This window comes from Psammomys obesus, unplaced genomic scaffold (genome assembly GCF_907164565.1).
Source record: "Psammomys obesus unplaced genomic scaffold, mPsaObe1.curated_primary_1811, whole genome shotgun sequence".
In the NCBI taxonomy this organism is placed as follows: Eukaryota; Metazoa; Chordata; class Mammalia; order Rodentia; family Muridae; genus Psammomys; species Psammomys obesus.
Window position 1 is genome coordinate 21,642,950 of NW_026596079.1, and position 24,312 is coordinate 21,667,261.

General features: G+C 43.0%; 1 protein-coding gene across 1 annotated transcript in view; it reads right to left on the reverse strand.

The window, feature by feature from the left end:
- Positions 1–24,312, reverse strand: part of Deptor (DEP domain containing MTOR interacting protein) — a 145,000-nt gene that overhangs the window by 23,517 nt on the left and 97,171 nt on the right. Inside the window, exons 5-8 of the mRNA XM_055626391.1 lie at positions 20,614–20,799; positions 18,268–18,402; positions 14,590–14,660; positions 12,880–12,984 (exon numbers count right to left, since the gene is read on the reverse strand). Of these exons, the coding sequence (XP_055482366.1) occupies positions 12,880–12,984; positions 14,590–14,660; positions 18,268–18,402; positions 20,614–20,799 (497 nt within the window). The remainder of the gene's footprint in view (positions 1–12,879; positions 12,985–14,589; positions 14,661–18,267; positions 18,403–20,613; positions 20,800–24,312) is intronic.

The following is a 24,312-nucleotide window of genomic DNA, read 5'->3' on the forward strand; positions in this document are numbered from 1 at the left end:
TCTACAAGAACACAGCTGGGACCATTATTAGAAAAAACACAGTGGAAAGAAAACAACAGATGCTGGGATCAGAAAGATGGCTTGGCAATCACCTTTTGCCAAGTCTGAAGACCCGAATTTGATTGATAGAACCCACATACTGGGAGGAGAGAACCCTGCAGGCTGTTTTCTGACCTCCACACATGTGCTGTGGAATGTGTGACTGTATACACATGCACACACACACACACACAAAATAAATAAATAGTAAAGACACTAAATAAATACAAAAGAACCCTTAAAATTAAAAATAAGACAAAACAGATGCCAGAGCAGTGGGTGAACCAAGTAGAGCTTACTTAAGTATCCATGGTGGTTTGAATAGGAATAGTCTTCATAGACTCATGAATTCTATGAAGTCTATTTGAATGCTTGGCCCATAGCAAGGGGCACTCTTAGGAGGTATGGCCTTGTGGGAGGAAGTGTGTCACTGTTGGGGGGGGGGGGGGGGGCTTTGAGGTCTCCTATGTTCAAGCTACGCCCAGCATGGCACACAATCTCCCTCTGCTACATGCAGATCAAGATGTAGAACTCTCAGTTCCTTCTCCAGTACCAAGGCTGCCTGGAAGCTCTCACACTTCCTACTGTGATGATAATGGACTAAATTTCTGAAACTGTAATATGTTTTCATCGGCTCCAATGATATGTTTTCCTTTATAGGAGTTGCCATGGTCATGGTGACTCTTCACAGTAATAAAACCCTAACGAAGACAGCATCTATAAGCAAGTGAGCAGGATCTATTCTTATTCTCCTGCGGCGCTAGCTAGAGAGGTCATGCTTTTGGGTGTCAGACCAATAAAAAGCATTCACCCAGGAGACCAGCTACACTTGAAATATCCTATATGCCAACACATGTAGGCAGCTCAAATCCTCGGGGTACCATATTCTTTCCCATTTCCAGAGCTCAGACTTTCCAATTTTAAACTTTTTATTAATATGAATGTATCACTTCTCCAAAATGCTATTATCAGTGTTATATTCTTGGAGAGCATAGCCACACAGTGTGAGCCATGCGGTGGCTCCAAATGTTGATGTCAGTTCTTGCCACAAGCACATTAAATCCTTTGGCCTATAGATATCCTCTTTTGATATAATCATTTCCATAGATGTTTAATAGTCACAAAAGCACAGTATCTAGATGTAAGCAAATATGAATCCATATAATCCTAACCTGAAACTCACTTTCCATCTGTAAAAAGAGAGGCATATCCTGGAATATTACTTATTGGAAAAGTGGGGTTATATTCCAAACATTAAATTTAAAGACTACTATTTTAGTAAAGTCTCTTGGGTTCAATGCTCCCTGCAACTTCCTCTCTCTGACTGAAATGTTATCGGGGTACCCAGTGTTATGCTTCAATTATTTCAGAAAATAAAAGTGGGGTTTAGTCACTTAAGTGCACTTTGAAACATCTTAAACTGAAGGGAAAAGCAAGCATGGCCTTCAGATAGATACCTGGCCTGAGAAACTGGGTGGGCAGTGATATTTACTGAGACTCAAGGGACTGGAGGAGGATCAGGAAACCAAGCATTCAATCAACTCGGTACCCAAGCTTCCTACCCCAGCCAGCTGATCCTCTGCCAGACCAGTGTTTTCATCACTTTCTTCCCGAGACTGTCCTCAGGAGACCATAAGTCATAACTATGATATTGACAAGATTTGATTTCATCTGGCACACAAAAAGGAGGGTAGAACAAAGAAACTGAAGCACAAAGCAGAAATGAAAGACTCAATGATATAGTCTTCCTTGTTGAATTCTGAAAACGAATGAAATGTGCAAACTTACTGTATCTTAGAGCCCAAGGCTTGCAGTCAGTAAGCTTTCTGCCAAATGTATACATCATAGCTTACTACTAATATGTGTAGGTGATTAGTAATGGTTGCATGTGGTGACATCATATGTAGTTAGGTATTTGGAAATTATTGAGCTCTGGCTCATCGATAGATCTGAAACCCTGAGGGCAGGGACCTTGGTTGGCCTTAAGCACAATCTAGACTTACCAATCCTGAATCCCAGGACCTGCCACAGGACACTGTAGGTACCAGGCATTTTATAATATGTAAAGAACGTATATGCTGTTTTTGCAACTGTCCACTCTCCCTTCTTTAATTGAGCTCCTGTTTGCCTGGACACACAGCCACTATAGCTACTCTTTAGGGTTTTTTATAAGAAAACATCCAAACCAGGATGACTTGAAATGAACACTTGTCTTGTAGTTCCAGATGCTAAACGTGTGAAAGCAATTTCAACCATGACCATCTTTTCTCTCAACACTATAGAGGTGAACCCTTCCTCAATCTTGTAGCCTTTTTCTAGTCTCAGGGAAATGGGGATAAGAGTCCAGGACTGAAGAAAGCTTCGGTATACTTTATATACTGGGTATTGCTGGTTGCCTCTTAGAAACCTGCCATGCCCCTTTCTGGAGACTTTTTATTTTTACGGAATGTATACACCCATTTCAACACACATAGATACATCATCCCTTTTTTTTTTTTTGCATATCTATGATATTAATGGTGTTACACATCTTTTCATGCACTTATTGGCCATGCATTCTTGATTTTTATAGTTTATTTTCTTTTTTTTTTGTTGTTGTTGTTGTTATTTGTCTTTTTGAGTTATTTGTAGGGGTTAGCCTTGTGTGCTGTGTATTCAGACGTTGAGGTCTGTGCCTCAAGGCTGAATTGCAGTTCTTTCAGGGGTATTGCTCCCCAGTTATCTCTGATTGGTCAATAAAAGGCTGGAGTACAATGACTGGGCAGAAGATAGGAGGGTTGGACTTCCAGTTCAGTGAAGAGTCTCAGGTAGGGAACCATGAGTTAGAGAGAGAAAAAGGTGAGAAAGTAAAAAGAGGAAGAAGAAAGTTGTCATAAGGCACGATCGACCTTGAGCACATGGCAAAGAGAATTTCATCCTGAGGACAGACAGCAAAAACAGAAACAGCCCAGGCAGGACAACTTGGCAGGTAACAGGGTATTTATCTGGTTATTAACAGCCTAGATGGGTTAGAATAGCTCAGAATCTGCCTAGCATAGTACCAGCAGCTTGTTAATAAAAAGTGATGTTTCTGTGTCATTTATTTGGGAACTAAACAGTCTAAGGTGGGATAGAAACCCCCAATAGATACTAAGATGCAAAAAGAGGTGTAGCAGACCCCCCTGAAAAATAATGCCACTTTAGTTATAACTTTTTAAAATTTTTTCTTGATACAGGGTCTCCCATAGTTCACAATGGCCTTGAACTTACTATGTAGCCAAGAATGACTTTCAACTCCTGATCCTCCTGCCTCTATTTCCCAAGTACTGGGATTATAGGCAAGTTCCACCATGCCCAGATGAGCTATGAGAAATCTTCATGTATATTTTAGTTATGTTTTCATTTGTAGTCTCTCATTATTTATGAAACTGTATTCCTGACTTTTGCTTTGCTGTAAAAAAAAAAAAAAAAAAGCCAAAAGAAACAATTTATAAGAGGGAGGGTTTACTTTGGCTCATGGAACCTGAGGGTTCAGTTCATGATCACTAGAAGCCATGAACTTAGACACAATACCATTACAATGGGACTATGGGGCAGAGGTAAACAAATTATTTTCCCTGTGACTTAGAAGAAGAGAAAAGGGAAATACATGCTCTAAAAACACAGTCTTTGACTTAAGTGTATACAGCACATAGACATTTATCTGATTTCTCTTCATTCTTTTTTTCTCTTCCTCCTCCTACTTCTCCTCCTCCTTCTCTTCTTCTTCGAGACAGGGTTTCTCTGTGTAGCCTTGGCTCTCCTGGATACACTCTTTAGACCAGCTGGTCTTGAACTCACAGTCATCTGCCTACCTCTGCCTCCCAGAGTGCTGGGATTAAGGGTATGTACCACTGTACCCAGCTTTCTGGTTTTCTCTTCATTCTTTAGACCTTGGCTCAATCTTCTTTCGTCAGGGAAGCACTCCTATTCAGACCCCCTTCACCCTGTAAAAATTACAAGCACTCTTTTCTCCTTCATAGTTAACGGCTCAGATATATGTAATTATTTGTGTATGTAATATATATGTAATTAAAATATATGTGCATGTGATTATATATTCAGTGCTGGATAATTTGCTTAATGTCTTCTTTGCTCAGCTGTAAATCCCATGATGGCCCAGTGTGACAGCCAGCACATGGCAACAATCCGTAGCTATTGACTACTATTTATTTAAGAGCTGCCCAGGGCCCAGTGTAGTTTGTTCCCATCTGTTCTGATGGTCATTCTCCAACTGTTACTTGCTAATTAGCTTGACTGACTGGCTAGGAACCTGGCCTCTCTTGATTTGAGAGGAAAATTCCATGCAACTAGTACAGGGTTGTCCGAAATGGGAAGACCAATGATTAGGGTTTTCAATGTGTTTTCTCTAGGCAAAAGGAAGGCTTCTGCAGTGTAGGGGGAGGCAATTCCATTCATTCTGTATTTTGACTCAGGTAGTTGTTTTCATATAAACACACACATAAAAAAACAAGCAACCTAAGGAATGAGGAACAGTCAGCCAACATCCATCAATTCATCACAGCAGGAAACAAGAGAAGAAGCCAGGAATCTAGAAATGCCTGTGAGACTTGGCACAGGGCAGCATGAACACTTGAGCACTGTTTCTCACAAAATCTAATTATTCCCACAAGAAAAAAAGAAACTTTCCAGAAAAGTCCTTGGGCTTCTCTTATTCTGTATTTGTAAGTGTGGCCCAAGCTCCACTGGAGCCTGGAGGCAAAATGGTCTGCTCTAACAAGAGCTTGATACAAGAGCTTGAATAAACTAGCAAAAGGGAGAGTTCTGGAGTGTTCCCTCGAATGACCTTGAAAGACCTAGTCCTGGTCCAAGTGAGGGGCTACAGCTAAGAACAAGTCATTTATTTGATCTTCTTCAAGTCAGTCTAGGTGAGCATGTCAATATTCTCTGTCTCTCTCTTCTTTCTCTGTGTCTTCCTTTGGTTTTTCAAGACAGGGTTTCTCTGCGTAGCACTGGCTGTCCTGGAACTCACCCTGTAGACCAGGCTGGCCTTGAACTCACAGAGATCCATCGGCCTCTGCCTCCCCAGTGCTGGGATTAAAGATGTGCATGACTACACACAGCTACAGCATGTGACCACTCTAACTACGTGCTTTGAATGGAATATAAGTTCCCTTCTGTAGGAGAGAAAGGTTATGCATCCCTGAGTACTTTTTAGCAAGCATTTAATAATTTAGTGTAATTTATCATCTACTGGGCTCTGCCTCAAAGGTTTATATCTCCTAAAATAATACCATGCTCCCAACCCTGGGAAGACAGAGGCAGAATAATGAGATCTAGGCAGCCTGGCCTACATAATGGGATCTTGGCCAGCTTGGAGTATATAGGAAGACTGTCTCAAAACAACAGCAGCCGTAGCAGCAACAACCACAACCACCACCAGCGCAGCCACTTCAACAACAGCCACCAGCATTATAATTTGAATCTAGTCCTGACATTTACACAATGGATGATGCTGGGAAAGGGATTAATTGGATCCTTATCTCCTCACTTGTAGGAAGACTGTTTCCATGCACCTTCATAAGAGGTTGAGAAAAAATGAAGTCATGGTTGTAAAATAGCTGAAGGCATCATGCAGGTGCCCCAACCCCTTCTACAGAAATACTACTGGATCTGTCAATAATCTTGCTTCAAGCAAGCCATTATTAAATGCCACAGATTGACCTAGATACTTGGACTATAATTATTTAGACAGATAATGACCCTTGGGGCAGGTGCTGGAGGAAAAAAATGTAATTATATATTTTCAGATTATATATTTTCTTATTATACAGAAAATAAGACAAGTATTATAGGTTGAATATTTATCCTACTCCCAAAGTTTCTATGCTGAATTCCTGTCCCTAGGGTGAGATGGTATCAGTAGGCAGGATATGCAGGCACCTCATGAATAGGATTTGTACTTCCTATAACAAGCGACGGGAGAGCTTGCTCTAGCCCCAGTGAACAAAAACCAAACAAGCAAACCACCCCCCCCAAAAAAAATACCCCAGCAATAAGACAGTGGTCTGTAAACCAAGAAACTGACCCCACCACATACAGAATTAACTAGAACCTTGATCTTGGACCTCCAAACAAATGTTTGTTTAAACTACCCAGTCTATGGGATTTCTTAAAATAGCCCGAGATGACTAAAACAGCAGGGTTATGCAATAAAGAAGGAGCAGAGAATGACGGGGAGAACTCTCACGGTGTTTTTAGGGAAAGCTTCTCTGAGACGCTAACACAGTAGCTGAGACTTGAAGGACAACAGTGGCTCCAGCTTACTTAGCCAGGGCAGGAAGAGGCCTGGTGTTTGCATGTTACAGAAAAAGCAGTGGGACTGTGAGCACCAGGCACAGGATATACGGTTCTGATGGGTAGGGCCAGAACAAATGAATGGCTAGCTACATCTGGCGTTTAATCTCATGGCAACAGGGAGCCATTAATGTGCGTTAAGTGCCAGAGCTAATTAACTAGATTTACTTAAGAGCCAGGCCCAAGCTATTTGTGAAATGTAAATACTTGGACCCAACTTGGAAACAAGGATTTCTACATTCAGTGGGGTCTAGAATCAAGGTTAGAACTGATGTGATAGCAAAAGAGAGGCATGTGACAAGAAGGCCCCCAGCATTTTCATTAGACTGTAGCCTGTGAGATAGCAGGAGAGAAGGAACTGCCTTCCTTAAGAAAGTGGCAGAAAAGGGTAAAAGAAGAGGAGCTGGGGATGAGGTTCAGTTGGTAGATTCCTTGCCTAGCATTTACAGAGTATCTCCTAAACTGAGAATGGCTTCCAGAACCCCTGTGATCCCAGCAGCTGGTTGGGGTGATAGCAGAAGTAGCAGAACCAAGGTCATCCTTGGCTACATAGCAAGTTCAAAGCCAGGCTGAAATACATCAAAACCTGATTCAGAAAAAAAAAAAGGAGGAGGGCAGGGAGGGAGTGGGAAAGGGGAACTTTTTTTTAAAATAAATATGGAGTAGCTCAAATTCAAAGATGCTGGCTGGTAAGATTTTCAAGTGTTAACCAAGGAAACTAACAGCCATTGTCACCAGTCCAGGGCCTGTCTCATCCTCATGATTATGGTCTATATCCTAAAGCATTCTGGTCCCCATAACAAGGTGAAATGATGGAGAGAGAAATGATAAACACCAAAAACTTCTGACATGACCTCTGCTGCAGGCACTTGAAGCAGTAAAACTATGGGGCTCCAGAGACAGAATATAAACTCTCCTGCATGGGAAAAGTAATTATGGCTGGATATAAGGCTTTATCCCCATAAAGATAGAGATCAAGAGAAAGACAGAGACCTGGCATAATGGCAACTCATTACTTCTCTACTCGCTGTGGTTAAATTCCAACTGAAAGCACTCACTGGAGGATATTTTGAATTGGGCTCAAAGTTTCAGGGACCTTAGCCCATTTCCCACAGGAAGGCAGGTGTGGCAAGACTTAAGGCCATGCAACTGTTCACGATGCAAAGAACCAGGAAGTAGAGGCTACAGCTGGAACTAGGAGTGGGTTGAAGCTTTAAACACAATTCCAAGCTGAGACGTGAGCATTCAGAACAGTTTAGATTCAAACCAGAACACAAGGTGATCATGGCATTTAGTATAGAGTGGATCAGTGAGGTTAAGATGGTCATTTTACAACTGCTAGGGCAGCTTTTGTTGATCAGAGATGCTGAAAAGACACATCTGGGGCCAGGGACACAGCTCAATTCTAGACTGCTTGCCTAGCTTGTCGGAGGTCCTGTGCTTGATCCCCAGGACCATGTAAACCATGACTGAGCAAGATGGCTCTCACTTGTAATTCCAGCAATTGGGAAGAGCATGAGTTCAAGGTCACCCTTGGCTACACAGAGGAGTCAAAGCTATCACGAGGCATAAGAGACTGGGTCACAAACACTCCAAAAGGAATGGAGCTAGAAAAAAAAAAAAAAAAAAAAGGCTCAGCAGTTAATATCATTTGCTGCAAAAGCAGAAGGACCAGAGTTCAGATCACAGCAACCACATAAAAGCTAGATGTGATCTGCACATGACTGTGACCCCAGCGCTGAGGCAGCAGGGGGAGGAGGATCCGTGGAGCCTGCTGCTACCCATGATGCAGAAAGGGAGCTCCAGGATCAGGAAGAAATCCTGCCTCAAAGGACTATTGGGGAGAGTGAGAGACGGAGGAACCCAATGCTCTCCTCTGGCCTCCTTTCATGCACATAGCTCTGCACATCTACATACACGTGTGTGCTAGACACCACACACAACTACCCTATATAAACACATACAGGGTCTTAGTTTCTTTTCTAATCGATGTGATAAAAACACCTTTACAGAAGCAACTGAGGAGAGAAAACGCTGATTTTAGCTGATACCTCCAGGTTACAGTCCACAGAAGGAGCTGCAGGGAGCTTGTCATGCCCATAACCAGGAACAGAAAGCAATACACACATATACACTTGTGCTCAGCTTGCGTTCTCTGCTCTTACAGTTTAGAATCCCCTGCCTAGGAAATGGCACCACCCACAGTATAGGCAGCTATCACCAACTCAAACAATGCAGTAAAGACTATCCCCCATACACTTGCCCAAAGGTCAGCCTTATCTAAACAGTCCCACACTGACACTCTCTTTCCAAGTGATGCCAGACTGGGTCAAATTAACAAGTATCATTTAGACACACACACACACACACACACACACACACACACAAATACATCTAAAAAAAATAAAAGCGACATCTGTCCAAAACATAAGGTGTAATTTCTTCTTTTGTTTTGTTTTCTTCCACTTCCATTGTCCCTCCCTGAACCTGAGTACTAGGTCTTAAACCTAGAGCAACACACATGTTCTACCTGTAAGCTCTATCCCAAGTCACATTGGAAAATACATACCCCCAAAACCAAGGTCGATAAATATCCAGGTCCACAAATCCTTCACGGATACCCTGTTGAGGTCCCAAACCCAATATTATACAACTAAACCCCCAAGTTTCTAACACTAATATGAGTCATGATCAGAGGATAACTTGTGAAAATCAGTTCTGTCCTGACACCATGTGGGTCTAGGGCAAACACCTTTACCCGATGAGCGATCTCACTTGTTCACAAGCGGCATTTTATGGAAGTGAAATTATTCTACAGCAACATACATGATAACAGGACATAATTCACTCTGTACTTTATGCAGGAAAATATATAAATAATTTCTAGTGAATATACACAGCTAATCTATATAAAGGTATGACACTCATCATTTCACTTAACAAACATTATGTTTCAAAAAAAATGTATAGTGTATGCATTTAATCCAGCGGCAAAACCAGGCAGATCTCAGAGTTCGAGGCCAGCCTGGTCTACAAAGCAAGTTCTAGGACAGCCAGGGCTATACAGAGAGACCCTGTCTTGAAAAACCAAACCAAACCAAACCAAACCAAACATGTCTAAGCTGGGAGGGGTATACACGCTTTCTAGTACTTGGAAGAGGCTTGAGGCCAGTTTGGGATACAGGAGACACTCATTTTAAAAACAAACAAAATCAAACAAATCTGTATTAGGGGTTGGTCTGGTCCTACGTATTAAAATGCTGCTTTCAGTGTCATGAGATCTGGTTACCGCCCTGTCATAGGTATTGTTATTAATGTTGAACTATCTCCTGTACCCTGCTGATGAGAAGAAATGTTCCCCAATTATCCGTGATTAAGTGATTAAAAGGCTTACGAATAGGAAGGGCAGAAAGTGGCAGGATAATGTTCTTTTTGGAGGGGACAGAGGATCTTGGGAAGGAGACAGGTACCTGAAGAAAGCAGAGAGCTGCTTTCCCATGGGTTAGCATGGGAGAAGCACATGGATGGAGGAAGCAGCCCAGATCAAAAATAAGCAAGTATTTATAAAATTTTGAATGGGAGGTAGCCTGGGATGGGGCTGGGAGGTAAAGGTAGTTTAGAGGGTTAATATCTGCCCTGCCCCAAGTAAGATAAGGCTATTCTAAAATCTCAGGTATCTATGTCTTTTATTGATTATAATGGCAGTTTAGATAATACCGTCATAATAATTATAGGGCTAATAATAACCTGTATTGGAATACATACAGTCCTAAACATAAATATACTCACATACATATATATTTATATACAGTCATTCATACATACATACACACACATATACCACACATACATGCAGTTTGGCCAAGCCTATCTTCTCATATGCGTGTTTTGTCCCCACCCACCTCCTCTCCCATCAGTGTCTTGCTATGTTGCACAGGCTGGCCCTGCAATCACAATCTTCCCACTCTTACGCCCTGTGCCCCTGGATTACAGGCATGTACTGGCATCTCTCTTACATGAGAAACTAATAGGTCATATAATTTAACCCCCTCCATCAGACTTAGAAGAGTCATGAATATGCTAATGTATTTAATGTGTCTGGTTTCCAAGAAGAGGACAGAAAGTGTTTAAACAGGGATGTTCGGGGAAGGACTTGTTGCTGAACTGGAAAGCTGTAGAGTGCACTTGTAGAAAAGCCACTCTGATAAATTCTGTACTGCTCTGTGGAACATGAAAATCAATCATCACATACCTCCAGATGGAAATATGAACAAAGAAACTATTAGTTTATAAAATTGGAGAAAATCAGGAAAGCAGACTACTCAGACATAATGAGTCAGCTAACTAACCAGTTGTCGATGCCTAAGAAGGTTATGCTTCAGTTAATCAGTAGAGAGACATTAAAACCAACGAAGTTCCCAGTCTGCTTGGCTAACTAGGCAAAGCAAGATCTCCAGCTGCCAGGGGAATCCATCGCTTTCCTTCTCAGAGAATACGTGTTTTAAGCCAAATCCTTCCTTGTGTGAGGGAGTACATGCCCGGAAGAAATCGTGCAAAAATAATTTATACTGGGTATTTGTTGTTGAAGTAAAATATAAAATCTTTCTTTTAGCCAAAAGTTCCATTAGAAAAGAGAAAGCTCAGCCTCAGCTGTTCTCTCTTTGCACCCTAACCAGCTCTCCCACTGAGCTGGTGCTGTACCCATTCTACGAAGGGTCAAGGAGGCTGCCGTTGATTGGAGCATAGGACCTAGTGAGATTGTTCTTCAAATGGGGGCGAGGGTGGAGTCAGACCTGAATGCTAGACCAGCGGTAAGCTGTTCTCTGCTTCTTTGAGGCAGGCTTAGTTGCCCCCTTCTAAAAGTGTACAAACCAATGCCAGGGTCACACACTGGGCTCCAGACATGTGGAGACATATATGATGCCACTGCTGCCCAGGTTAGGATATGATGGAGAGGATGGAGGCAGTGAATGAATATATGGGAGGAATGATGGAACATTCCAATCTTCCAAATCCTCCCATCATTCCAGATCATCCAAGATCAGTATCCTCTTTGAGATGTTCCTCAGAAGATGGAACAAAATTGGGCTAGATAAAGACGCTTAAAAGCAAAGCAAAGCAAAAAAAAAAAAAAAAAAAAAAAAAATCACAGGGAGAGGCAGTCAGATCTCTGTGAGTTCAAGGCCGGCCTGGTCTACAGAGTGAATACCAGGACAGCCAGAGCTACACACAAAAAACCTGTCTCGAGAAAACAAACAAATAACCCAGAAAATCACATTTGTGGGTAATATTGTAGGATAAAGATTTAAGAAGAGATAAGGTGAGGGAAATCTGGGGAAGAGGGGATAAGAGGTACGTTAGCCAAAACCAATGTTTTAAACCTTGGGCAGAGTGCAGGGAATCATATGAAATAAGAGGGAGTTAGTAAGATCTGCAGAGGACAGGAGCTCCACAAGGACCAAATATATCAGGGCACAGGGGTCTTTTATGAGACTGTTTCTCCAACCAAGAACCATGTATGGAAATAACCTAGAACCCCTGCTTGGATGTAGCCCATAGTAGCCCAGTATCCAAGTGGGTTCCCTAGTTAGGGGAACAGGGACTGTCTCTGGCATGAACTCTGCTGCTAGCTCTTCGATCCCCCCCTCCCCTGAGGGAGGAGCAGCCTTACTAGGCCACAGAAGAGGACATTGCAGCCAGTCCTGAAGAGACCTGATAAGCTAGGGTCAGATGGAAGGGGAGGAGGTCCTCCCCTATCAGTGGACTTGGAAAGGGGCAGGGAGGAGATATGGAAGGGATGGTGGGATTGGGAGGGGATGAGGGATGGGGCTACGGCTAGGATGCAAAGTGAATAACCTGTGATTACTATAAAAAAATAAGAATTATTATAAAAAAAAAACCAAGGTTTTATGAAGAACCCTTATAGAAACCAACTGCTCTTTGTGCTAATTAAGAATTTAATTTTGTTAAAAAGAAACTTGAGGACAGGTTCCCTGCAAATGTACATAATGCTTTCTCCCAGAATGCATAGATTGATTATTGAATTTCAGTGCCAGGCATGGGATAGTTCCCTATGAGTTATTATTAGTCAGGGAAGCTCGGAGTGTCTGAAAACAACACAGGTTATTGCCATTACTCTTGTTTGTCCACTACAGCTAGATGGTATGATTGTGTATGATGACGTAGAGAAACTAAGCTGGAACTCAAAAGAAAAGTTATCACTAGACTTACTCAGCAGTGGAATCTGCATGCTATAGCACTAACCTCCTAAACGTAATGTGTCTCCTTGTGCAACAGTGGTAACAACTAGTTTCTGATTGGATCCTCCTGCCTTTGTGCTGGGACTACAGGCACGGGACACTATGCCCTATAGATATGACTCTTTCTGAGGGGAGTGAATACACAGGAGAAAGTTGAGAAAATGTGGAAATTAAGAGGAAAAAAAATTCACAATCAAGGAGCCAGAGCAGAGAGGAGAACGAGCAAGGGGTCAATCAACTGTACCTTCATCCCTGCAGCCGCTGCAGGCCCACTGGGGTCCACAGCCTGGATGTGGCATGGTTTACTTCCTCGTACAACAAAGCCCCAGCCAACTGCATCACCAACAATCTAGAAAGAAACACCACAGTTAGCAAACAGTACACTGTCCCTGGCAATTTGCTTGTCTTTCCAAGAGAGTGAAGTCTCACCTAGGATTAACTAACTATATGTCTTGACATACATTTTTTTTTTTTTCTTCATTTCATCTTTATGTTTCAGGGGACTGAAAATGTAGTGGAGACACATAACCTGTTTGGCAGAAGGAAATCTGTACTGGGGAGGTCACTCCCCAGTAAGCAGCTGGCAGCATACCTCCTCCTCGGGCTGCCAGCCAATTTCATATCAGTATTAGTCGCAGAAGATCTCAAAAACATCACTGAACTTTCTTTCTAGGTTCAGTCTCTATCTCCATATAATCTTTCCTTCATATCCAAATGATAGACTTTGACCCAGCCTAGAAGAGCAGTTTAAACTACTAATGGCTGGAGACGTGAGGAGTCTTGGCCTCTTTTGAAAGACAATTTTCCATACTGAGAAAAACAAGCAGAAAAGTAGAAAAAGTTCACAATTTACAAACAGACTCTAATCCAAACACTGTTTGGTGCCAAAGCATGCCTTTTCCTACAAAATCAGAACTGGCAGCAAGGTTCCCTAGATGGTTTCTGAGGCATCCTTAGCACCTATGCCAACTGGAGTAGAGATGAAACACTCTGGATGTCAAATATTAATGATGCTGGCATGCAAATACAAAGTAAAATGATTATTCTCAAAACACAGCCATCTCTCAAAGGCTGGAGCTGGGGGAAAAGCAAGAGGGCAAGAGGGAACTCCAGTGGAAATTCTTAAGACTATCAGCCATGTCTGTGGTTTCAGGATCTGCTACCATGCATTTATTATATCCAATTTCACTTTCTAATGCATGGTGTGCCCTTTTCCTTGATACAGATGTATTATAACAGCCCTTCCTTATGTTAACTCCCCAGTGCTCAGCAAAAGTCTGGGGTGTGAATCAATGTGCGGGAAAACTTCTCTTTGAGGTAATAGACAAGAGTTGTTGGGAAACAAAGGAAGAGAGGAGATGTTCTCCTAATGCTTATTGATAAACGTGCTGCAGGCTGAGAGAAGAAAGCAAGTGGAATAGTGGAGATGAGAACACATGGATGGGCCTGGGCATGTCGCAGTTGGTAGAGCACAGGCCAAACATTCACAAACCAGTGTGGCCTGCATTCCCGGTACTCCACGGGTGGAGGCCGGAGGATCAGAAATTCAAAGCCATCGTTGGTTATGCATAGTTTGAGGTTATGTGGATACTTCAGAAGAATAACTTAGATTCCACTTGAATAAAATCAATGGGGTCTGTGGAGGCAGAATGAAAGAACACTAGGAAAGAGTGAGTCCACAGCTACATGGACTACACGGTCAGGTGGCCATACACCTCAACACATGCAGACATTCATCCTATTGTTTTGTTTCCTTTCTCCTCTGTGCGACTTTCTAACATCTTAATGATTTTTTAGAATTAACCGTAATGAAGAAGAAAATCAGGATTTTTTTTTTTTTGTACTATCATTATCTTAAAAGTACATAATTACATTAGGGGGTTTACAGAAAAGTGTTCAGTTTGGTCCCTACGCCACACACTGACAGAAGGTTTTGCATAGAAGCTACACTTACTGTGAATGTCTTCCTTGCATATGGAGCCCCAGGAGTCAAGAGTTCCTCGGAAGTGACAGGTCTCTTCAGCACTAAGAGATAGACATTGTGTCAGAGAATACACATTTGTAAGTCTTTCTCTCAATCACACAGCAATTATTTCCTGAATGCCTTCTCTTGAATGGCAACCAGGAAAAGACCTCCACCTCACATTCATTCATTAACTGAGCAGACAGGAAATACCAGCAAAGAGCTTAAACCTAACTTAGAGAACCATGGGAATCCAGGGAGGATGGGGAAATGAGGGGAAAGGAAGCAAGATGCCTTTAAGGGGATAAAGGGAAGAATCAAGTCTTCCTATAAAGGAAAAGGCTGTTTCAGATTCATCTTTTTCTTCTGACTTCTTATATGCACCTCTATATGTCAAGACTGCAGATGGCAATAGTGGAGAACTCCCCCTTTCAGTGGACTAGGGGAAGGGGAAGAGGGGAGAAGGGTGGGACTGGGGGAGTTGAGGGAGGGAACTTCAATCAGGATATATAATGAATAAATTGTGAAGAAGAAGAAGAAAAAAAAAAAAAACCAACTACAGCAGTTCAGCGACCATGTTGCAGATGCTCCATCCAACTCCCTGTCCCCAACACACTACATCCATCCCATTCACTAAACTTCATTCTTTTCTCTAATAAATAACCTAGAAACATAAGACTGCTGCCTCAAGCTCTGAGGAGCCAGACCAGGAAACTTTCCTGAGTATTCTCCGTGGGCTGAGCCATTGCCCTGGATCCTGGCAAATCCAATACTCATTTAACCTCTACCTGAGCCAGTGACCTAAAGCGGTGGTTCTCACCCTGTGGGTTTTGATCTCTTTGGGAATTAAATGATCCTTTTACAGGGGTTGTCTAAGATCATCTACATATCAGATATTGACATGACATTTCATGGCAACAGCAAAATTACAGTTATGAAGTAGCAACGAAAATAACGTTATGGTTTGGGGGGCATCACCACAACATGAGAAACTGTGTCATAGGGTCGCAGCATGCGGAAGGTTGAGAACCACTGATCCAAAGAGTCTGGCTCATCACTGTATTAATCTTATGTGTTTTTTTTTGCGTGTGTGTGGGGGAGGCTGGTTGTTGTTTGTTTGGGGTTTCTCTGTGCATAGCCTTCACTGTCCTGGACTCTCTTTGTAGACCAGGCTGGCTTCAAACTCACAGGGATCTGACTGCCTCTGCCTCCCAAGTGCTGGGATTAAAGGTGTATGCCACCACTGCCCGGCTTTATTTGGTTTTGTTGGTTTGTTTGTTTTGTTTATTTGTTTGGTTAAAAAAAAACCAAAAAAACAGGGTCTTGCTTATATAATATGTAGCCCAGGCTGGCTTTAAGTTCACTGTAATCCTACCCCAGCCTCCAGAGCTGGGATTGCAGCTGTGTGCCACCATGCTGGCTTCATTTGAACGTGAAATTAGATATAATAAACTCAGAGTAGAAAAACCTAAAACCACAGAAGTGTCTGAGAGTTTTCAATTTTTTTTTCCTTTTTGCCATTAATTTTACATGTGGGAAAACTGGGCTAGAAAAGTTAATTTGCACATGTTCAAGATCCTGTAGCTAAAATGTGGGTAGTAAAATTAAGATCAAATTCAGGCGTTGGGGCCAGGCGCCACATTCTTAGCAACCTTCACACTGTCCTCCTGTGCTATGCCATCTCAGAAACTGAGACGATAACAATGTGGAGTTTTGTGTGCCTATTCTCAGCTCACTGCTTTTGCCTAACAGGGCAAGAGACAGCTGCATGAACCAACATCCCCCCCCCCCCAGTAATGAACTTCATCATCCTCTAGTGATGCATTTCCCTGTCTATTCTTTGATAATTTGGAATTAGAGAGGGGGCTGTCTTAGCATCCCAGGGCAACTAATGGGGATAGGGCACAAGGACCATCCTAACATGGGCACAGCAGAGGTTTAAGGGAAAGGAGCCAGGGCGACGGGCCAATCCGGAAAAAACGCCCACCTCTGATTCCCTTTGGCAGTGGCATTCATTCAGAGTCAGACTCTGGTCCCCAATAAGCGAGGGTGCAGCAGCACCACAGCAGCAGGGGCAGGACAGCAGGATCCCCAGGCAGCTGGGCCCACCTGCTGGGTGAGCCCCAGGCTTAGGAGGCCCTTTCCTAGTAGAGAGCCAAGAACTGCTTCTTGAGAAGGGGGCAGGTGGTTGGGATTATAACTTTTGCTTTTCAGAAAGCTTTGAAAGTGAAGTGACATTTGCTCAGATGAGGAGTGGGTCAAATATCAAGAGGAGAAACACATCTCTCAGGCCACACAAAGGAGGTAGGCGAAGCAGTGAGTGTCTGAGGGATGAGACCTTATTGCTTAGCGGACAAGCTCCTCTCCATGCCTGTGACTCCTCAGGGGGTTATGAAAAATTGGTGATATTTTGGGCAGCAGGACTGGCTGTTTATTTTAATGTGCTTTTTTTTTTTTTTTTTTTTTTTTTTAAATAGTGTTGAGAAACAGGAACTTTGATACCCAGGTAATTATCCTGCAGATTTCTCTCTTATTCATCCCCATGACACAGATTATAGCAACTGCTATGGCTTTGTTCTCACTTTGGGAGAGTGGTGAGGACAGATAGTTATATTTACTCTAAATATATATACACAGAGATGGCTATTATTTCTATTTTCATTTGTTGGAGAGAGTGTGTGTGTCTGTGAGGGAGTGAGACTGAGTGAGACACACACACACACACACACACACACACACACAGAAGATGATGTGTCACATGTGTGGAGGTCAGAGAATACTGTGTCATGGCTTCTTTCCTTCCATGTTTACGTTAAGTCCTGGGGATTGAACTCAGGTTGTCAGGTTGGCATGGCAAGTTACTTTCTTGTTCTGAAAACCAGCCTTATGATGGTTAAAGTCTTCACGGAGGCTGATGAACAGGTTTTGAAACTGCAAGACACCAAGGATAGGTGGGCTTGTATATAAGCACTCCTCTTCCTTACGAGTGCTAGGCACCCAGGCTAAGTGCAGTGGCTCATGCCAGTAATCCCAGCATCCAGCAGGAAGAAGTGTAGCAAGTTCAGGACTAGCCTGGGCTACATAATGAATACCAGGCATGGCAGGACTACATAACAACACCTTGTCTCAGCAAACAAACAAATGAGAGAGAGACGGAAGAGAGAGGCATACAAGGCCCACATAGAGCCTTGCTTGCCATAGTCTAAGAAAGCTGTTTTTGTTTTCTGCTGCATTTACAAGTTGCTGAAGCCCGTTTTAGAGACAGTGAGTGCCTCTCAGCTGCTGGATCCAGCTACTGGGGGTGCTAGTACTGGACAGTCCTCAGTTGACTTTGAGAGTCATCTCTAAAGGCAGCTGTCCTGAGCCAAGCTATGCCTCCCTTTCAGGGAATCAATGATGAATAACTCAACAATGAGGTCCTCACCTCAGCTCTCTCAGAGCCACTCTATGCATTTCTGCAGGGCATCCTAGCACTGTCGAGCAGTTACCTTCTAGGAGCCTGCATCACAGCCCGTGTATGATTCTTCCCCAGACACTCAGCAGGTGTTGGCTCAAAAGGATGCTTTTGTAAGATTCCTGCTCCTTTCATCTCTGTTTCCCAAGGAACTCGGACTGCATATGCGCCCAAGCCTCTACAGATAGGAGCATGGCCACCCTTTTTTCACCCACCAGATTTGGGGTTGCAGAGCACAGGGGGGCTGCTGCTGAGCGTTGGGCTGCTGCTGAAGTAGCCGCTGCTGCCACAGCTACTCATGCTGCTCCTCCGCACGGCAGACACGATCTTGATCTCCTTGCTGGGGCTGACTGTAGAGGGGGAAGCAAACACAGTCACTGAGCAGGTGGTGGTCTCAGGACCTAGAACTCCTGGGCTATCAGCTGCAAAGTCAAAAGTCCAGTTTGGCCACATAGTCACAGACAGCATAATTCAAGCCATTCCCTTTCAATTTCCTGGACTGTCAAAGGAAATAATATTATTTCACAGGAGGGGGTGTGAGTAGAGGATCACATGATATATATATATATATATATATATATATATATATATATATATATATATATATATATATATCTTTCTATTCCTCTTCCTTTTCAAAATGGGGCTCATTATGTAGCCTGTGCTAGGTTCAACCACCAGAGTCCTGGAAGTACAGGACACACCACACTGCCAAGTTTACAAGATATTTTTTTCCTGGAGTATTTGTGTGTGTGTTGCTGTGTGTGTATACATATTCACGTGTAGGTTGTATGTACATATGCACGTGTGCACGTGTATTCTTGCATGTAGAGGTCAAAGGCCAATACCCAGAGGCTTCCCCAGTCACTGTCCCTCTTATGTTTTGAGACATGGTTTTTCTCACTGAACCTGGACCCTGATGACCAGGCTAGATTGACCAGCGAGGCCCACTCATCTTGTCCCCATCTCCCTAGCACTGGGATTGTAGACACACAACAATATATCGTTTTATCTCTTCTTAATCTTAACATCTTTTATCTGAGGGCTGCGGATCTAAACTCAGGTCATCACGATTGAGTGTTGGGCACTTTACCAACTGGACCGTCTCCCCAGTTCCTACAGGACATGAATCCAGGAACTACCAAACCCAGGCTTTCCTTTCCTGTAGATAAACCCGATGCTGGCGATGTATGTGGTACTACACAGAGCTAGTAAATGACCCTGATTTAATGACAGCCAGCAATCATTTAGAAGCACGGAAGACGGCGCATACTGAGGCTTTCAAACTGTTGCAAGAGACAGAGTCTCCAGTTATCAAACTTGGTTCTTCCTGCCACAAAATAGGGTGGCTCTGAAGGCTGAAGGCCTAGAAGTGAGGGAAACAGGACACTAGCTGACTGGCACATATAAAGAAAGCAAACTAGCAAAGAACCAGTGATGGCTTTACCGGGCTGTGCTAGTATATTCTCCTCTCATGTCTACTGAACCTACTCAAGACACAGGCAAGGCCCTGTCCCAAAGGAAGATTGGATTGCTTCTCAGCATCTGCAGGAGACTTCGGAGTGTGTCCCTCGGGTGACCTTGGGATATAAGGTTGGCCTGCTGGCCTTCAGCTGGCTTTACTTTCTACTCAGCAGCCCTTGCTTCATTTTCATCCTGAATCTGGCTGTGTGTGAGGACTTGGCATATATGGGACTCAGAAAGGGGCAGGATAGCGTGGAACTGCTGGAACGAAGCTATGTCTACCACTTGGAACCGTACAGCACCCCAATGCCAGAGTGTTTTCTTCATCTGTAAAAGGAGGACAGGAACAAGCATTTTCTTAGGGTTAGAGTAAGAATTAAGTGAGAAAATCAAGAAGCCATGCCTGAGGCATGGAAATATCTTGATTCACAGGGTTAACTATCCTTACTATCAGCTCCTGTTTAAAAGCAGGACATGACAAATATGTTTGTTACTGAGGTAAGTCCACTGCTTATTGTCTCTCTCCTGCCTTCCTCTCTCTCCTACTTCCTTCTTTACTTTCTTCCTTTCCTCTCCCATCCCCTCTCTTCCTCTTTCTTTTGAGGTGGGGTCTCAAGAAATAATGTCTCCAAGCTGGACCTTGAGTTCCTTATCTCCATCTCACAATCCCTGGGATCACAGGCTAGTGCCTCACGCCCACCCTGTGCTTCTGAGCTTTAAGTCACCAAATTCCTTAAGTCAATGCCAAGTTTTCAAGAGGAGTTGGAGATCCCTTTTAAGCACCTCACACTTCTGTATTTGAGGTGGTGTGTGTGTGTGTATGTGTGTGTGTGTGTTTATTTTAGCACAAGGTCTCATGTAACTCAAGCAGATCTCAAATACTATAGTGAAAGATGACCTTGAATTTCCAAGTCCCCTGCCTCTTCCTGATGTCTAGAATTTACAGGCATGGACCGCCTCACCAGGGGTTTACCAGAGATTAAACTCAGGGCTTTCTGCTTGCTAGAAAAGCAGCCTACCTGAGTCACATTCTCAGTCCCACTCTTTATTATTTCTCAAAGGACACAACGCATGTGCACACAACGATAGCGGCATACCTGACATAAAGCTGGTAGATTTCCGATTGTCATGGCTCTGCTTCCTCAGGCAGAAGGGACTGTCATGTGTCTCCTGGGAGGATGGGGACTTCTCACTGAGCAGCTCCATCAGCCTTCGCCTCCGGCGGAAGTTCATTCTGAACTGGTACAGGAGATTGCTGTCCACAAATGGGTGCTTGTTGGACACTGGGGAGAAGAAACAACCCATGAAGAATGCATGGCATGCAGGCCAGAGAGCAACGCAGGCAGAAGACTCTAGCCAACAGGGGCAAAAGTCCCAAGAAAGAGGCTACGCTAGTGCCACGTGGGTTTGTGGAGTGCCCACACACAGTCCCAACTGCTTCTCACATGACATGCATTGAAAAAAATTTGGTAGCCAGCTCCTCTAGAAACAGTTCTTGACTTCATGCCAACCTGAGTTCTCTCCATAGTGTCCTGCTGGCTCCAGCGTCCCCTCCATCAAAATCACCTACCTCACTGCACACTCTTGCTGTTCACTTTCCTTGTTTTCCTACCTAAATAAACACTAGGCTCTCTGGGAGGTGGTCACAGCTTCATTTAAACCTGTGTGCCCAGCACCCAGCCCAGCGCATGTGTATACCCCATCCATACCAACACATGCCCCATACCAACACCTCAGTTCTTTTCTTTTCTCTCTGAGACAGAGTCTACTGTAGCCCAGGCTTGCCTCGAACTCATTGTATGTAGTCAAGGATGACCCTGAGATCTTGGTCATTCTGCATAGCTCCTGAGTGCTGGGATCACAGGTCTGTGCCACTGCACACAGCTTAAGCATGCTAAGGAAACGCTGCACCACCCAATCCGTACTTCTGGCCTTCAGTTCATTCTTAAAAACCAGTCAGCGTGCGTGCGTGCGTGCGTGCGTTCGTGCGTCTAGTGCTGGGTACTAAACCCAGAGCCTTGCACGTGCAAACCAGATACACTGAAAACTACAGCAGCAGACTCATAGTTTTCATTTCTCTTTTTTAAGTTCTGAAATAATTACAAGCTCTCAGAGAGTTTCAAAAAGACAGAGAACACAGCTTTATAACACCATTCTGGCCAGATGAAACACATATTCAGAACAGGACTTCTCTTGGGCTGGAGGGTATCTTGGTGGTTGGCAGAGAGGTTTTATATAATATAATGGTTTGTTTTTCTGAGTTGATGAAATTCTTCTAAAATGATTGCACAACTCTGTATATATATTTTAAAAAAACCTACTGAATTGTACACTTAATTATTTACTTTTATTTCTCTTTCTCTGTGTGTGTATGTGTGTGTGCTTGTTCACGTTTGTCTAGGTGTACTTGTGTGTATGTGCACATAGAGGCCAGCGATTATTTCTCAGGTATTATCTGCCATTTTTTAAAGAATTACTGTTAGTGCATCTATTTATTTACTTACTTATGTATGAAGGGCAGACATGTGCCTACCACATGGTGTGCATGTGGAGGTCAGATAACTAATTATGGGAGAGAAAGTTCTCTTTTTATACCGTGTAGGAGTTGGGGACCAAACCCAGGTCATCAAGCTTGGTGTGCTAGCCAGTGTGCCCCAGGGATTCACCTGTCTCTGCCTCTCCACATTGAGACTGCTAGAGTCAGGCTTTTAGAACTGGGTTGTGGGGACTGAACTCAGGCTCCTCATGACTGCAGAGCAAATATTTCTACCAACTGAGCCATCTTCTCAGGCTCAAATTATATGCTTTAAATGGATGGATTTTATAGTATATAAACATTCAATAAAGTTATTTTTAAGAATCAACAACATACCAGGCATAGTTGGATACACTTATCTTCCCCACACTTGGGTAGGAAGAGGGAAGAGAAACTCCAAGGTGGACATTATACATTTCTTACGAAATTCTATCTAAAGTGGACTGGAAGTTTAATGGAGAGATTATCTGTAGCTTATGGTAAAAACGAGAGTCCTTAAAAATCAACTGAAAAATAATAGACACATAGTGGATAACTTTGTCAGAAGATGGGAAGAGAAGATCCAAGTCAATAATCAAATCCAAAGAATTTTAAAGTTCAACCTGATTTTAAAACCATGTTATCGGGACACAGAGTTAACAAAATGTAACTAATAAGAAAAATAAAATAAAAAAAAAATAAAACCATGTTATCATAACAGGCCTTCAGGTGGGATGTCAGTCTTTTCTCTTTTGAGGAGGAAGTGAGACGAGGAACCAGGGGAGTCCTGGCAGAGCACCCAGTGGACTGAAATCAGGTCCACCATTCTCTCCTTGACCATGAAGACATCTCAGGTAGTCAAAAATAGAGTGACTTTTTAAATTTTTGAGAATTTTTCTATATGGACCTGACTGAACTGGTGTCTCCATCACATAGCCCAGGATGGCACCGAATCTGTAGTAACCCCCCCGAATCTGTTTGTTGAGTGCTGGAATTTCAGGCCTGAGCCAGGAGGCACAGCAAATGCTGGAGTTGTCTGCAAAGGTTGCTTAAGAGCAGGTGAGATAGCTCAGTGTACAAAAAGATGCTTGCTTGCCACCAAGCCTGCTGATCTGAGTTTCATTCCCAGGACCCACAGGAAAAAAGGAGACAACTGACTCTTGTAAGTTATCCTCTGACCTCCACACATGCCTCATTGCACACCCGCACCCCTTCAAGTCCCAGCCACCCACAGATAAATAAACAAAGAGATAAGTAGACAAAGAAAGTAATAAAGATAATCCTCTCACTTAAAAACAATACTTTGTAGCTAGGTGGTGGTGGCAGCCCAAGCTTTTAATAGCAACACTCAGGAAGCAAAGGCAGGTGAATCTCTGAATTCCAGGTCAGCCTGGTCTACAGGGTGAGTTCCAGAAAAGGCAGGAACTATAAAGAGAAACCTTGTCTGTTATAAAATAACCACAACAATATTTTGTGTAATAAAAGCCTGAATATCTATGTTTGCCATTGATAGCTCATCTGTAGGAAAAATAGAAAAACTTTAAAGCTACTCATTATTAGGAAATTTCTTACTTAGGAATGTGAGCTGCAAAATTCTATAAACCGGGCTGGAGAGATGGCTCAGAGGTTAAGAGCACTGGCTGTTCTTCCAGAGGTCCTGAGTTCAATTTCCAGCAACCACATTGGTGGCTCACAGCCATCTATAATAAGATCTAGTGCCCTCTTCTGGCGTGCAGGTGTACATACAGACAGAACATTGTATACATAATAAATAAATAAATCTTAAAAAAATTCTATAAACCACAAGAAACATGACCTAATTCACTATGTACACTATTAACCTCTTTATCTACAACATTAACTGGTTCTCCTGATAGCTCACAAATAGTATTCAGAGTGCGGCTGCATTTATCACCCACATTAATTAATTAGTGTTATCATTGGTAGCAGTATTGCTTTGCAGTGCTGGGAATTGAACATAGGATTTCATATGTACTAAGGACATACTTCACTACTAAGTACATTCCCAGTCCTTTTTTATATTTTTATTGTATGACAGGGTCTTACTAGGTTGCCCAGGCTGACCTTGAACTCACTGCGCAGCCCAGGTAACACCTAAACTTGGAATCCTCTTGCCTCAGTCTTCCAAACTAATAGCATTACAGACCTGTGCTACAGGCCCAATTCCTGCTTATATTAATGTTGGTGATTTATACAGGTGATGAAATGGACATTAAAATAGAAAAATAATTTACTGGTATATTCACCCAGTACCAGTTTG